Here is a 16,037-nt window from a genome sequence, read left to right as displayed (position 1 = left end):
GTCTTAAATCTACTGGAGATAAGAAACAGCCAATGTTGAATCTCGACTACCACCGGATGGACTGGATTAAAGGTCTCCAGAGCCATGAGGGCACTACGAGGGTGCCCTCATGGCTCAACTTCAACAACAAAGGAATGACAGCGAGTAAGCAGTAGACGGAGAGCATAGAGAATAGCATAAAGTTCTGCCGTGAAGATACTAGTCTCTGGAGGCAGGCTACACATATAGGTGTGGACAGGAAAAACAACAGAGTAGCCCACACCGTCCACAGACTTAGACCATCGGTGAAGATGGAAACGGAGCGGGAGTAAGTAGAAAAGTGCTCAAGGAAAAGGCGTTTCAGAACTGTAGGAGTAAATGCTTTAGTGACGTGTGTCAGGGATTTACAAAATTTAGGAAGGGGGGACCCTCCACGGGGGCAAGGATGGAACAACACGAGGAGAAACATTGGTAATATGAACCGAAAGAGAATTTTTCAGGCGAGACAACCGAACAGAAAGAGGGAGGTGGTGAAGGAGAACAGTAACCAGAGGAGGGGCAAAAGTCAAAGCACGACACAGGCGAGAGTGTGAATGTAGCAAGGACCGCGCAAGGTAACGAAGACAGTAGCGATCACGGCGGTCCTGGAGAGACAGGAAGCCAGTGTCAACATACAAGCTGAGACGCAACCCAGTATGGTACAAAGCAGGGCTAGGAGGAGGCTGGTGCACGAATGAGTGAGATGAGTCGGTCGCAGGTGAGGTAGAAGCGCCATACGCCACAGGGCGCCACACAGGCCAGACGGAGCACCGCTTTTAAAGTCGATGCAGATTTGTACTTTTCCCAACTGGAAGTGTTGTTATTTTTACAGGCATTTGTAAACACCATACCATTCTGCAGTGAATATTACTATCAGGTTGAGACAAATACAGAATTCCTTTTTTTGTAAGAAAATTGCTTATTTGATGAACAAGGCAATTTTGTTTAAGGTGGATTACTAGGGTCTGGCGTTGGCTGGTAGTAGTATATGGTGTTGTGGTAAAGATACCATGGAGGCGGATATGCTCGTCTTTCCGTGACTATACCGAGGTTCTTACTTAGTCATGTCTACACAATAGGTGTAATTAGCAGCGAAAAAGATTCTGAACCTCCAAGTTCTTATATTGTCCAAAAATAAATTCATAATTTATTTTTGTGCTAATAAGATTTTGTGTCAGTTAAACAGTTACAAGCGCGAGTATACGACATCATACTCGGTACAGATATAACTTATGCAAGCACATATCCTGCATTTTGTCAATAAAATATACTTCAAGAATAACAAATGTTTGACCATTTAACTTATTTTTAAATTAGGTAACTGAAATAACAACACACAATACAGATATATTTACTTACAGTTGTGGCTCCTCACTGACTGTAGGCCTGTGTACTACAGAGGCCTACAGCTAGCCTACTACACCTACTAATACCTAGTATTAGGTCTACAGCTAATACACACGAGCTGAACGTACACGAACACTTTAAAATTACAACAACAGTCAAATTATCATTACTGCCCCGAGCTGAGGGAAGGAGAGAGAGGAATAACCGTGTTAGTGACCAGGACGACCACCAAACCTCGAGACATACATAAAGCAGTGAAAACTGTGGAGATCAGAAATTAAAGTTCATAAAAAATGACATACAAGCCACATACATCCACTGAAGACCACTTAACGTGGACGGTAGAGCGACGGTCTCACTTCATGTGGGTCGGCGTTCAATTCCCGACCGTCCAAGTGGTTGGGCACCATTCCTTTCCACCCCCTCCCGTCCGATCCCAAATCCTTATCCTTATCCCTTCCAAGTACTATATAGTCGTAATGGCTTGACGCTTTCCCCTGATAGTTCCCTTCCCTTCCACTGAAGAATGGACAAAGCAAACAACAGAGATAACTTGAAAAAAAAAACAGAAAAGCTAAGGCAAAGGACACAGGCTATTAGGGAAGATCAGGAGAAATTGAAATTGAATTGAAATTGAAATAAGTTTATTGAGGTAAAATACACACAAAGGGATGAGATAGCTCAAGCTATCCTCACCCCGTTCAGTACATCGTGTTAATATATACATAGACACACATCACAAACAATAAACATATTACCGAACATTCTGAGAGATAAACATATAGATTTCTTCCTTTACACAAGTAGTATGGTATCAGACGTACACACAAATACTTTTATGACCTAGGTATACTGTATAGACAATTTGCAAGAGACATGCAGATAATTCAACAAAAGATTACAGTCTTGGTGCAAAATTCTTATATCTCTCAAGAATATCATCAACCTTTCCGTTGTGACACATCCAGGCTATTTGTTCAGGAACAGTCCTTATCTCAGTGTTTCTACATACATTAATCAACGGACAATCAAGAACATAATGGGCAAGGGTGTGAGACCTTAACATAGCACATAGTTTACACTTCGTGTCATTATCATGAAGACCTATTTAGTCAGTCAGCTGTCACGGGCTGCTTCCTAGGGGTGGAGGCCTGGTCGAGGACCGGGCCGCGGGGACACTAAAAAGCCCCGAAATCATCTCAAGATAACCACCTTTGTAAATGCACATTAATGACACTGTAAAAAGACCCATCGAACACTTTATATAGTGTAGTTAAATCTGTATTCATGTATGTAGGTTAGATTAGCATTTTAAAAGCATTACAATCACCGTCTGTGGTTGATTGTTCAATAAATCACTGAACTATATGTTTAACACATCTCTAACTCTGTTGATGGAGGACAGAAGAAAATGTATATATGACGGTTAGCATTGTAAATGTGTGGCCACGTCTGTGGTAGAGACAACAACAGCCTGAGGGAGCTCACTAAGTGAAAGTCTTCAGAGGTAGACAGTTTTACACTTGCAGTGAAACCTTATAGTTGAAGGAACCTACTCCACTTCATTGGGATTTGTATAGAATATACATAAAATAAAAAATTTAAATTAAAAAAAATTTACAATTTATATACCATTCTTAATCAGGACAGAATACACATGTACTTCATTCTATAGAACTCATTATCAACGAGAGAACGGATATAACGTCCCAGTTAAATCATGCCAATGGCTCATTTTCAAACAGTTACACAGGAAGACAAATTAACAGGCTTATAGCAAAACATGAATAAATGTTTACTTAATGTGGTTGATTGTATACAAAATTCGAAAACAATTGGCCAAACTAGCAACAAAATGGGTGGCACAATCATGCACAAACTGATACAAACAAAAGTTATTATAATATAAATATGCAACACATTAATAAATGTCAAAATAAAGAATAACAAATTAGGCAAATATTGTTGATTATCGCATACTAATGAAAGCTTTACCTTGGCACACAAACTATGACATGGGCACACACACACACACACACAAACTATGACATGGGCACACACACACACACACAAACTATGACATGGGCACACACACACACACACAAACAAACTATGACATGGGCACACACACACACACACAAACAAACTATGACATGGGCACACACACACACACACAAACAAACTATGACATGGGCACACACACACACACACAAACAAACTATGACATGGGCACACACACACAAACTATGACATGGGCACACACACACAAACTATGACATGGGTACACACATACAAACTATGACATGGGCACACACAAACAAACTATGACATGGGCACACACATACAAACTATGACATGGGCACACACACACAAACTATGACATGGGTACACACATACAAACTATGACATGGGCACACACATACAAACTATGACATGGGCACACACATACAAACTATGACATGGGCACACACATACAAACTATGACATGGGCACACACATACAAACTATGACATGGGCACACACATACAAACTATGACATGGGCACACACATACAAACTATGACATGGGCACACACAAACAAACTATGACATGGGCACACACAAACAAACTATGACAAGCTGTTTCGTAATGGAGAATAGAAAAAAATACATTCCTAGTACAAATTATGTCACATAACCATGTTTCTCATACTGCTGTAATGGCCTTATGTAAGAACACTCATGTATTACAAAATAAACCACCTAAAACCATTTAATTGACTTGTTCTAGTAAAAAATAAATGATTTCTAAATAACGATGTAAATGTTTACAAATTATTACTTCGACATTTTTAGCTCGCTGTATGCATAATTAAAAAAGCAGATTACTTAACAAATAAAGTGATAAGGTTTTTACAAGAATTGTATAGCAATATCTGTGAGATCCCTTTTTTTATCTATCAGGGGGAAGTCGGACACATTGGACTCTGTCTCATGCATCAAGAAGGTACTTAGATGAACAACGTGGCCTTTGTGGGGTTATAATTTGTCATTTGATAAGATTGAACGTTATCACAGACAAAAGAATGAACAAATTCACGACAACAGTAAATATTCTGTAGAACTAACTAATTAAATATTTAACTTTAATATAAGATAATTTGTCAAATTCGTGTTATCCATAGAAATATCTAAATAAATATCATTAAATAATGTACATGTAGTAAGTATTTTAAGACATCGAACCCCCACAGTTGGACATGAAGGAGGTGACAACGTTTCGGTAGGCCAGATTTACGAAGCAGTTACGCAAGCACTTACAAAACATCTTTTCTCAAAGTTTAACGGCTTTGTTTACAATTATTAAACAATTAATGAGTTTCGAAGCACCAGGAGGCTGTTTATAACATTAACAACAATTTATTGGGAAGTTTTCATGCTTGTAAACTGTTTAATAAATGTAACCAAAGCCGTCAAAGATCGAGGAAAGATGTACACGTTCGTAAGTACTTGCGTAACTGTTTCGTGAATCTGGCTGGACTATTATTGTGTGATGATATGATAGTCCAGGACACACACTCACCAAAACGTCAATTTCTATACAATCAGATGTGAGAGTTGGGCGACTCACTTGGAACCACTGTTGTGACTTACTGTCTGGACATTATATTATTGATACAACTGATATACATTACTTTATATATTCTGGAAATTTTCCACTAACAGAACTTTTAATGCCGATATTTAATTATGTGTCTATATTTAGGTGCCACTCCCGGCCAGCATTCCCCGACACTTCGACTGGGAATTATGGCAATTATACATTAAATTAAATGTCCAAATATTTCCTAAAACCATCAAATATATGCTGGTTTTATCAATAAATGAGAACACTAATATAAGAACATTAGAACTTAGGAAACTGCACAAGGCCTATTGGCCCGTACGAAGCGGCTCCTATTTATATAACAAAATCATTTTACAAGATGTCATTTATATAGCATTATGATAATCACCACTAATTATCTAACCAGTTGCAACCCGTCCTCCTAATTGCACGTCGCATCTCGACGTATACTTTACCTAGGAACAAAAACTGGCGTACAAGAAAATGGTTACAAAATTGACACTCCCGATTTCTGTTGGTGGGTCCTTTGATAGGTTAGGATAGGGCCACTTCAGTTCGACAGTTTCTTGACGTTGGGAACGCCCACGAGAACGGGCTGGATCAACAAGCTCTGCGTGCAATCTTCCGCGGGTTTATACAACAGTAACCTTCCTGCTGGAGGACATCAGTTTCTGCTCCTCCTCAGGCTCACCGTCATCTTCCCTGGGATAAGCAGGTGAGGGGCTCCGGAGCACTCCACTCTCACCACCACCATCAGACTCCTCCAGGTCCTCTAATAATGCTCTTGATGGTGACCTTCCCCCACACACCGCACCGCCTCTTCCTACACCTCCTGCAGCAGGGTGTTCCTGGGGTGGGGGGGAGAGCCGGCTACTCCCTGGATAGGTTGTTCCAGCGGCGGGTGCTCCTGGCTCCACCTCTCCGTGGCTGCTATTGTTGACCGGCATCATCGGAGCCACGCCGTTCATGCTACTTGCTCTGCAACGTTGCAACATTAGCAGGGCTTATACATAAATAAAATGTTAAGAAAAAAGTGACTTAAAGCAATATTTAGTACTAAGAAACTAACGGCAAAATTTTTAAAACAAATTAACATTGACAAGAATTGGTCATTCAACTGTAGCCTATTATCATTGCTGAGACATTATCCAACTAGATCATTATCATCATTATTAAGGCCAAAAATTGTCGTACTAGAAAATGGTAGCCTCTCGCAAAATTGGCATACTGTCCCGTTTTCTGTTTTGGGTCCTCTGGTAGATTAGGATAAGGGCACTTTAGTACGACAGATTCTTGACGTTGGGGAAACCTTAGAAGGAAAGGCTGCATATTAGGCCTATCAGACCCGTTATGACGTATCCAACCTCGTAATAGTTATTTAAAATATATAATGTTAAATCACCCATTACTCCCTCTTAAAATAAACTCATCAAATGTAGCTATTTTTAAGTGATCTGAAGAGAATATCTAGCTATTTTCTCTACGTGATCTGTAAACAAATCAGAAATCACAGTTGTAACTATTATCAACAAAACCCTATATACATCGCTGCCCATAGTGTACTCATCTAGTTGTGCTTGCGGGGGTCGAGCTTCGGCTCCCTGGTCCCGCGTCTCACCTGTCAATCAACCAGTGAACAGGTTCCTGAGCCTACTGGGCTCTATCATATCTACACTTGAAACTGTGTATGGAGTCAGCCTCCACCACATCCCTGCCTGATGGCTCATACCATAGTGTGCGCGCACACACACCTGTGTACCAGGCCAATGGGAGGTCTTCATTGTACTCCCGTTCATCCGTAGCCAGGAATAATGAACCACTTGTGTATACCTCTCTGTAACTATCACGATGGAAGGCTGGCATATATCAAAATCATAAAAAATAATAATAATGTTAGGCTTCTCTAAGCAACTTTATTTTGTCTTGGCTATACATTTTTGTATTGCTTAATGCAAACTGCCACATGAACGCTTCGCACCTGACATGACTGAACACACTGGTAAGGTTATAATTACTAGTCGTAGATAAAGATTGATAGATATATATTTACTCCGTGGATTTTGCAAGCCTCGTCTAGACAGTATTTCGAATTTTGGATATATGGTGCTCCCGCGCTACTCAAGGGGATGCTGACAAAACTGTCAACAGGGGAAAAAACACGTAGTAGCTTTAGTATGTCCAGGAATACTACTCACCAGCGTGCAATACTACTCAAACCAGTAATACATACGTCTTGGGGCAGCAGGTGCAGTAGTCTGATAGAGTCCAGTGTTTGCCGAACTCCTCCCCCTCCTCCAGCGTCTGCGGCAGGTGCTGGTGGAGCGTCTCCGGCAGCAACAGGGAGAACACGCCACCCAAGTTCAAGAGGACGCCCATGATGATCAGAGGCAGCACCATCATCTCCGATCCCTGTCAATCACACGGGTCATCAATGTCATTATTTAAAATCAGAGTCGAGACAAAGTGATTTGTATAGGCCTTTAAGTTAAATTGGTAGCTTACTCAGTATACAAATTCTTTTTTTTTAATATCCAGCAATGCTTTGTTTATTTTGTACGTCTTTTCCGATCATAATTAAGTACATATGTATTTATGCAGCTACCCTACTAGACCATATGTAAGCGTTACACCGTGTGGCAAAGCTATAGCTATAAAATACTATGAAATCCCCCTCTCGCAGCATAGTCAGTCATGCAGGGCCTGGTGATCAGCAGCCAGCCTGCACTTGCTAACTTGGGATGCATTATGAGGATATCCTCAATAACTCGAGAGTGAATAAAGTTAATGCAAAGCTCCAGGTAACTTCATACCTGGCAAGTTTGAAGGGTCTAATGACTGAACACTCAACCGTGTAGTGTGTACAGGAACTCTGTGACCGAGTTGCTAACAGTTTACACAAGGAATGGTCAGGATTGCGAGTTTCCGTCCCTTGTGTGGTAACATGTCACGGGTAACGGTAGCCCCGCCTGATCCTGGCAACCACAAAGTCACACTGTCTGGTACAAGCTTTCTGCGGCCCATATACATAGGTTTAAAAGATGTAAACAAATCATAACTTTCTACGCTGATGCTTTTCAGGCATTTTTGAGTCTGATTTCTCTCATACCAAACCTAAATGTTTGGAGCAATATTGTCTTAATGATAAGAGATGGAGGCTACCTAAGTCTAGTTCAACAACATCCTTGTAGTAAGCTAGATTTGGCTGCTACGTCATTGTTATCATGATGGGCTGTGTTTGTGCGTCAATGTGTACCCAGCCCCAACAATATCACACTCGAGGCGTGCTCCAGAACATTAAATACTAATCCCAAGTAACACAAGATACTTACGTGGTTAGAATGTGTTATTTTATTGAATCAGCTTCATGATCACATAGAATCACAGTATCTACATAACCCTCCAGGATTATGTAGACACTGATTCAATGTATATATTTTTTTATCTTACTTCTTAGCACTTTTTTTTCAAAGATTTTTATGGTGTGTGTTGTTAGTGATATTGGTCTATAATTTTGTTTACATTTTTTGCTACCTCTAAAGTGGCGCGATCTCCATTGTTTTAAGTAAGTCTGGGGTAACACCCTGACATACTTAAGAGAGATTTAGGGGCCTGTCGTCCACTTCAAAGTTTTCAGTCATGTAATTTATCATTCTTGTTGAAACATGCAATAACGGGTTTTGTTTAGATGGAAGTGTGTAAACATTTCCAGTAATAAAATATGTATTACATAATTAGAGATGAGAACAGCCGAGTATAATGATTAATTATATCTGTATAATGAAGTATTTTATGATATTAGTCAGCAGTAGATCTGATGGAGGTGGCTTCGAAGCCCGTCGTCAAACGAACCACCCATAACTTGAATCAAATGAAACTCAGGACACAAGGAAGCCACGTAACATCCGGGAGCTTGTGAGCCTCGTTTACCAGGTAGTTAATGAGAGGGATGACGATAGGGCCGATCATGCCCGCCACCGCCGACACAGAGAGGCCCATGCCCCGCACCACCGTTGGGTACAGCTCCGAGGCCATCAGCGGCAGCACCACGAAGGACGAGGAGATGCCGAACTTGCCCACGCAGTACAGGGCCAGCGTCACTGTTGGGTCTGGCGGGAACATACATCTTTAACACTTCTTCCCCAACTCGAAGATTCTTTTAGGGGGTTGAAACAAACATCTTGACCAATATTATTAATAAAAAATTATCAGTTACATCTTCCAATAGTTCATATTCTTATTCCGAAATTGAAGAAATCTGTATTAACGCGAAAATTTGTCTCCATAGTTATTTAAACAAAGTATATCTGTACTTTAGAGATATTTGTCAATACTCTGGCTATGTACACCTCGCTCTCCACCACTAACCATTCTGTGTGACAACTGTGGCCACACAGGCGCTGCCTCCGACCACCATGGAGAAGCAGAGGGTCCAGCGGCGGCCCCAGTACTCCATGGACGGCCACAAGAAGAGGTACGTGGGCAGCTCTGCACAGCCTGCCAGGAAGAAGTTGAGGTAGGCGTTCCCTCCAAGAGCTGGGGCGTAGTACGACAGTCCGACGTACACCGACGTGTTGGTGAACCTAGCAGGGGAGCACATACACACACGGCTAGTTGGGGGAGCTGGTTAGATAAGTGTGTTACAATGTGAATATGTTGTCAGAATAATGAGGATATTAATGTAAGGATTTTTACACGACTGATCCCAAGGACCGATTATTTAACATGACCCCTGATGGTAGTGGTGATGACGGGGGAAACTTGTCGATTGTGCTGGATGTGGCTAGAAATAATAAATGAAGCCATATGTGCAAAACATAGCGGATGTAACATAACATGGGCGATGTGATATAACATGATGGACATGATTTAACAGACATGACATAACAGTACTATGAACAAAAGATAATACTTGTAAATAACTATCAAAAGGTTTAGTGCACAGCCAGACTACGTCTAGTCATTAATTTTGATCTTTCATCTGGTTTATTATATAACGTCTTGTGGCACTGATAATAATGTTATTGTTTGCCTATACTATAAATTATAACATTGCCAAGTCTTATAATCCAATATTCCAGTAGGAGGGTTATCTCTAGTGGGTCTTGGCGTGTTGCACATAACTCCAGTATGGGTAATTAGTGTAATTGAGTATATTAAGCTGTAAAGGGGGAGTTCTTGTACGTCGGGCGAGCAGAGGGAAGACGGGCACGGTCCGTGTCCACCTCAAATGTTGTCCGTGTTCTCCCTGTTCTTGTCTAAATGTTTAGTAGCAGTGTTTTACTTCGTTAGACGTTATACTTGCCAGAAATAATGTCTCACTTTAGTTCCTTTTCACTTCTTACTCAGAAGTATTATTAGGGTGAAGCAGTGTCGATTACTCATGCGAGAGGATGAGTAAGGGCTCATTTATAACATTTAGTAGTAGTGTTCATTATTATTTTTTTTGGCATGGCATGTTAATATATCTGGTGTGATAACTTGGTGCAGCGCACGTCATAGTACTGGAGAGTGGGGGGAGCCCCCGGGCGAAACATGACTTATTGTTTAGGGTAAACGAGAAGGTTATACTTCCTCGTCACCGTCAGCGACCGAGGTAATTGTGGTGTTTCCAGAGCGGTTCTGCAATTAACCCGGACTCATTAACTTGCATCATTATTATTGTTAAGTTAATTATATCATGTTTCTTATATAGTCCCAATTATACTGGTTGTTTACCATGTGTTTTTAGTCATCCCATACTTTAATTAATATAGTTAGATTCGTCAGGTTATCCTGAACAAAAAATATTTGTATATTTATATGCGAATGCATGCTACATAAATACAAATAAAAACAAATACAAAGAAAGAAACCAAATAAACAGTACAAATTACAAAGAAACAGAACAATAAGTCCCAAACCAATCCCACACAAATCCATGAAACACAACTAGAGAAGTACAATGTAACAGATACATACAAAAAAGACAATACATAAGTCAACCCAAAACGGACACAAAAGCAGCACAAGGTTCAAACAAAACAATTCAACAAGTAAACAAGGCCTGAAGGGCCCACAACAAAACATCAAACTAGACACATTAATATGTCAAAGGCAAGTGACAAAAGTTGGAAGGCAATGCCTACAAAAAAACAAAAAAAGGAGTTAGTAAACAGTTGATTGACAGTTAAGAGGCGGGCCGAAAGAGCAAAGCTCAACCCCCGCAAACGCAACTAGGTGAATACAACTAGGTGAATACATTTATGCAGATAATCCTTTATCGGAAATCGCAAACAGTATGCCTCCCATACGTTACGCTCATCTTCCTTAAGACGACTTCCAGACTTCCCCCGAGGGCGCAACATAAACTTAGGAACATCAGAGACGAAAGCCTGCACACCGGGCACCCACACTGTGGACGAGCACCAGGGGGACCGGGCGCACCCTGACTCCCATACTGGGTCCAGACTCCTCAGCAGCAACCCACACGACACCCCCCTCCCCCCGACGAAGCAACCCCCCCTTCCCCCTGGAAGCGGGCTGCAACACGTGGGGCAACACTACAGGGTCTACACTTACAACGAACTGCAGGGCACTGGGCACAGGCACAGAGCCCCCCGCCCACCCCTGATAACCATCCTTCTTATTAAGTCCTACTACGAGATCACGGGCCGCATCAGCAACCACAGGAGGGGGCACCACCTCCCACTTCGGGGAGGCTACAGCAGGAGGCCCTGGGGAGGAGGGGGGGGGGGGGGAAGGACACGGTAACCAACACAAAGCCCCTACACCAGCATCCACATCTGTCGCATGAACATCTGCCACCACCACCTCCCTGTCCACCGGAAAATCACCAAGTACTGACCCCTCGACGCCGGAAGACATGCAGCTCGCAAAATCCCTCATGTCCGCCCAGGCGGAAACTACCGATGCCAACACAATTGAAGAGTACCTTAGGGTCAGGAAACAGGTCATCTGAGCTCTCCACCACCACAGAATCCGAGTTGCGAGTGATGAAGGGAGGCTGCGTTCTGGCACTGGCACGCAAAACCACAGCAGTGGCCACGACAGGGGGGACCGGCCCTAACATAACAGGATGCCGTGACCCCCCACACACTACAGGCACATCAGGCAGAAGAGGCGGGCGAGCCACGGAAGAACAGGTCACAGCAGCCGCAGAAGTGGGAGGCGGGGGAACCACACCCACGCCTACAGTACCCACGGCAGCCGCAGACGACGGCGGCACAAACACCCGGCGTCCGACCCTCACCAGCTGTAGCCGCACCACGTACAGGCTCGTCATCCAAGGGCACATCCATACCCACCAGAGCCTCTGCATCAACCAGCGGAGGGAAGTCCTCCTCACAGAAGAAATTTACCAGAGTGACGACGCCGCAGAGCAACCAGCAGCCAGGTGGCCCGACATCCCACAACGGAAACACATCCGCAGCTGCCGTGCATAATAAGCACGGACGGTGTATCCCATCAACCTGACAGAGGAAGGGATGTCAGACCAAAGCTTCATTTCCAGTGTCCGAATGCCGTTGAGGACGCCCGTCAAGCGACCTGGAAGCGAGAGTATTCCTCCATACAGTCATTACCTTTCCGAACTGGCCAAAATACCGCTTCAACAATTCCTCCGGGAATTCAATAGGGGCGTTATGTACACTCACATATGTGAAAGCGCCATTGCGGTCGGAGATAACCGACCCAGCAGCACCCGGCAAATAGAAACTACACCCTTCATAGCATTGCAGTTACACCCAGTAGTCCTCACCATTGGACAACGTCACCACTACCCGATGCTTCGTCAAAAGTTGACTAAGCACTGTCAACTCCAAACACGGCTCCCATGTCGACATCTGGCACATCAAACAGCGTCCGTTCCACAGTAGGGTTATCCACATTGTCGAAATACTCTAGGCCAACTGACAGACCTGAACACTTGGGGTCAAGGCTCCCTCCCCCCCAATTTAGCAGAGCACGCCAGGCGTAAGGCCCCAGCCAACCACCACACCAATGACCTGCCGCTAGTACAGCACACCCACGACTCATTTCCCATGTGTTTTTAGTCATTCCATAGTTTAGTTAATATAGTTAGATTCATCAGGTTATCCTAAAATTGTGGCCGGGCAAGATTAGTGGTGACAGATCAATGACACCAACGGGCCACAATCAAGGATTGTAACAAAGAAATGTGACATGCATAACATAACATTTAATGACAGACGTGACCTACCAAATAAAGGTCACAATAAGAGTCTTGCGACAGAGGTTGGGCGTCTTGAAGAGGTCAAGGACACCATAGGTTCGTTGGGTCATCGATCCCTGTTCCTGCCCACTCAAATACTTCTCCACCTCGTACTTTCTCTATGGGGGTCAAAGGTCAAAACTGATTTCAATTTGGTGTAAATGTGTCCTTGATAGGTTTTATAAGTGAGAAACCTGAAATAATATGGAAAATATATAAGTAATTATATACATAGTGAGGACATTTGATATTCCAAGACTTTTGTGGGTTTCCAGTCATGTTGATCCCGTATTGTAACACTGGAGACCATGTCCAGCTGACTTACCTTAATGCTTACTAGCCCAGTTGACTTGCCTAAAGGCCGACCAGCCCAGCTGACTTACCCTAAGGTTGGCCATGTAGTCGGGCGAGAGAACCTTGCCGTTTACCCTGGCCATTTTCTTCATAATCTTCTCAGCCTCGGAGAGTCGGCCGTTGGCCAGTAGCCATCTTGGTGATTCAGGCAATACCCTGTGGGAGCAGAGATACGCTCAGACATGGGACTGTGAGACACCGTGTGTGAACAGGGACATGGGACTCTGGGACACCCCATAGGAGCAGGGACATGGGACTCTGGGACACCCTGTTATGTTGCCTTAGCAACATAGCTCATACTTTAACGACGCCTCATCAACACAACTGCCCACACTCAACACACAGTGGTATAATCATAAGGCTAACCGCTCAACACAAACACCTCAGCTGCAACACACAACTATTGCAAGTAATACTCGATATGTATTTACAAGTCTCCAGAATATCATTATGAAACAATTACACCAATAATAATGATCCCTGCTTTTTAAGGCATCTTCGAAGTTAAAGACTGGCTCTACTGTTCCTAAATGATAATCTGAGTCTTATTTAATCTGGTTTACCAGCACGGTGTTGGTGGCCACAAACTGACAAACGTGCCAGTAGAAGACCTATTATATGTCCACCAGACATATAATAGTGCCTATTATATGCACCATGATGCCTATTATATGGACCACCAGAAGGCGGCCATTATACACAGCTCCAGAAGACCATAACATGCACCAGCAGCAGGAGGAGGCCGTAATACGAACCACCAGAAGCAGAAGAAGGCGAGGAAAGGTATGGTGGTGGCGAGGGCGAGCTGCGACCAGTCCCTGACCAGGTAGGCCACGCCCGCCAGCATGATGAGGGTGCAGGAGTACGCCACGTTCATCACCACCGTCGTGTACGTCCTCTGCGACGGCCCCACCAGCTCGATAGCTGCGGGGGGCGACGTGCACACAGTTATAACGTCATGGTCATGGTACAAGTAACATCATGTTGGTACAAAAAGCATCAATCTGGTACAAATGTATAATGGCGGTCTGTCGATATGCAGAAGTGAGAATGTGTGTATGTTCGTGTGTGCAAGGTTGGAGGCTAGACGCTTGGGGGGGGGGGTGTTAGGCTCACCTAACTTGCATGATGATTGGTGAAGGGTCGGTGGCCAGTATAGGCGGCTCGGGGTCGGCCCCATTGTTCCTATTGTTCCGTGGTTCCCTACTGCAGTGCCCGGAAACAAAATTGGTGAAATGTGACTGGCCGAGTCCTTATAAGTTATTCCTGGAGCCAATCCCCTTGCCACAAGCGTTTGGGCCCGGGGTACATATGACCCATGAGGCACATATGGAACTATATGGTTTATAGCTATGAGTCACTTGTGAAACCATGTGATCTGTACCCATGAGTCAGGTGTGTGGAACCCTGAATTGGATGTGTCATCTAACAAGAAAAAAGCCATCAAAAGTATCATTTGAATTGCCACATAAACAAAGGCCACGAGTGTGTTCATAAAGAGTAATGTAAGGTACTGTTTCCTTAAGTGTCTTATATTCATGCTGCTGTTTGTGTACATTAAGAAAGAATATATTATACATATTACAAAATACAAAATAGATAAAAAACTCAATAAAAAAAATACAAAATAGTTAAAAAAAAAAAAACAATACGTGTACATAACCAGAGTATGTTTCAAAATGATATGTAAACCATTTTATCGCTAGTCACATCTGAGCCAAACGACGAACTATGTTTAAATGGGCAAGAGATGCAATATTGAGGGATTAGAAAAGAAGGATGAATAGAGTAACAGGACTAGTCGAGTGTATACAGGAGTAAGGGGACAGGTAGTAAAAGGACCAGTCGTGTGTATACAGGAGTAAGGGGACAGGCAGTAAAAGGACCAGTCGAGTGTATACAGGAGTAAGGGGACAGGCAGTAAAAGGACCAAGACAGGTGAACACCGGAGCAGACACAGCAAGAGGCAGGCCGCCCACGCAACACGGGCAGCAGCAGCTCACCAAGGACCATGGGCGTGGACATGATGGCGGGCACAGTGAAGCCCACGCCCACACGACACACCAGCCACCAGGTGAAGGAGGGCGTGAAGGCTGTGGCGATCCCAAACACACACTCGATCACCAGGTAGATGAAGAAGGCCGGCCGGCGCCCACACCTGCAATCAACAGTATTGTGGGTAATAATAACATTGCATCTTGCGAGAAAGTCCCCCAGGAGCCGTAATGACGGGGGGGTTCGACCCCATGCGGAGGGAGTTCCCCCCACGCACCTGTCCTAGTCAACCCTCGATGATGATGAGGTTCGAATCATGTCAGATGCTAAGGGCTAGCCTCATAAATATTTGCAGGGTGACTGATGGGTGGGTGGGGATTGTAATATAGAGATGAAGGAGGGGATTTCTGGGGTCAAGCCCCCATGCCCACTTTGAAGGCGGTTCGTCCCCTATGCCCTCCATTAAATTAGATGAAATGTTCTGTTC

At 43.5% G+C, this 16,037-nt stretch overlaps 1 protein-coding gene across 3 annotated transcripts in view; it reads right to left on the bottom strand.

Annotated features, from left to right (window-relative positions):
• Positions 1 to 1,992: 1,992 nt before the first annotated feature.
• Balat (Beta-alanine transporter) overlaps positions 1,993 to 16,037 on the bottom strand; it is a 122,957-nt gene continuing 108,912 nt past the window's right edge. For all 3 annotated transcript variants that reach the window (XM_069326564.1, XM_069326565.1, XM_045736897.2), the window contains 8 exons: positions 15,559 to 15,713; positions 14,311 to 14,479; positions 13,585 to 13,711; positions 13,190 to 13,320; positions 9,337 to 9,551; positions 8,899 to 9,077; positions 7,202 to 7,380; positions 1,993 to 5,949 (listed from right to left, as the gene is read on the bottom strand). In XM_069326564.1, coding sequence (XP_069182665.1) covers positions 5,604 to 5,949; positions 7,202 to 7,380; positions 8,899 to 9,077; positions 9,337 to 9,551; positions 13,190 to 13,320; positions 13,585 to 13,711; positions 14,311 to 14,479; positions 15,559 to 15,713 — 1,501 coding nt within the window. In that variant the 3' untranslated portion in view covers positions 1,993 to 5,603. The remainder of the gene's footprint in view (positions 5,950 to 7,201; positions 7,381 to 8,898; positions 9,078 to 9,336; positions 9,552 to 13,189; positions 13,321 to 13,584; positions 13,712 to 14,310; positions 14,480 to 15,558; positions 15,714 to 16,037) is intronic.

The sequence above is a fragment of the Procambarus clarkii genome, chromosome 18 (assembly GCF_040958095.1).
Source record: "Procambarus clarkii isolate CNS0578487 chromosome 18, FALCON_Pclarkii_2.0, whole genome shotgun sequence".
Classification (NCBI taxonomy): domain Eukaryota; kingdom Metazoa; phylum Arthropoda; class Malacostraca; order Decapoda; family Cambaridae; genus Procambarus; species Procambarus clarkii.
Note: the sequence above shows the minus strand (reverse complement) of the source record. Positions and strands in the feature narration are given on the sequence as shown.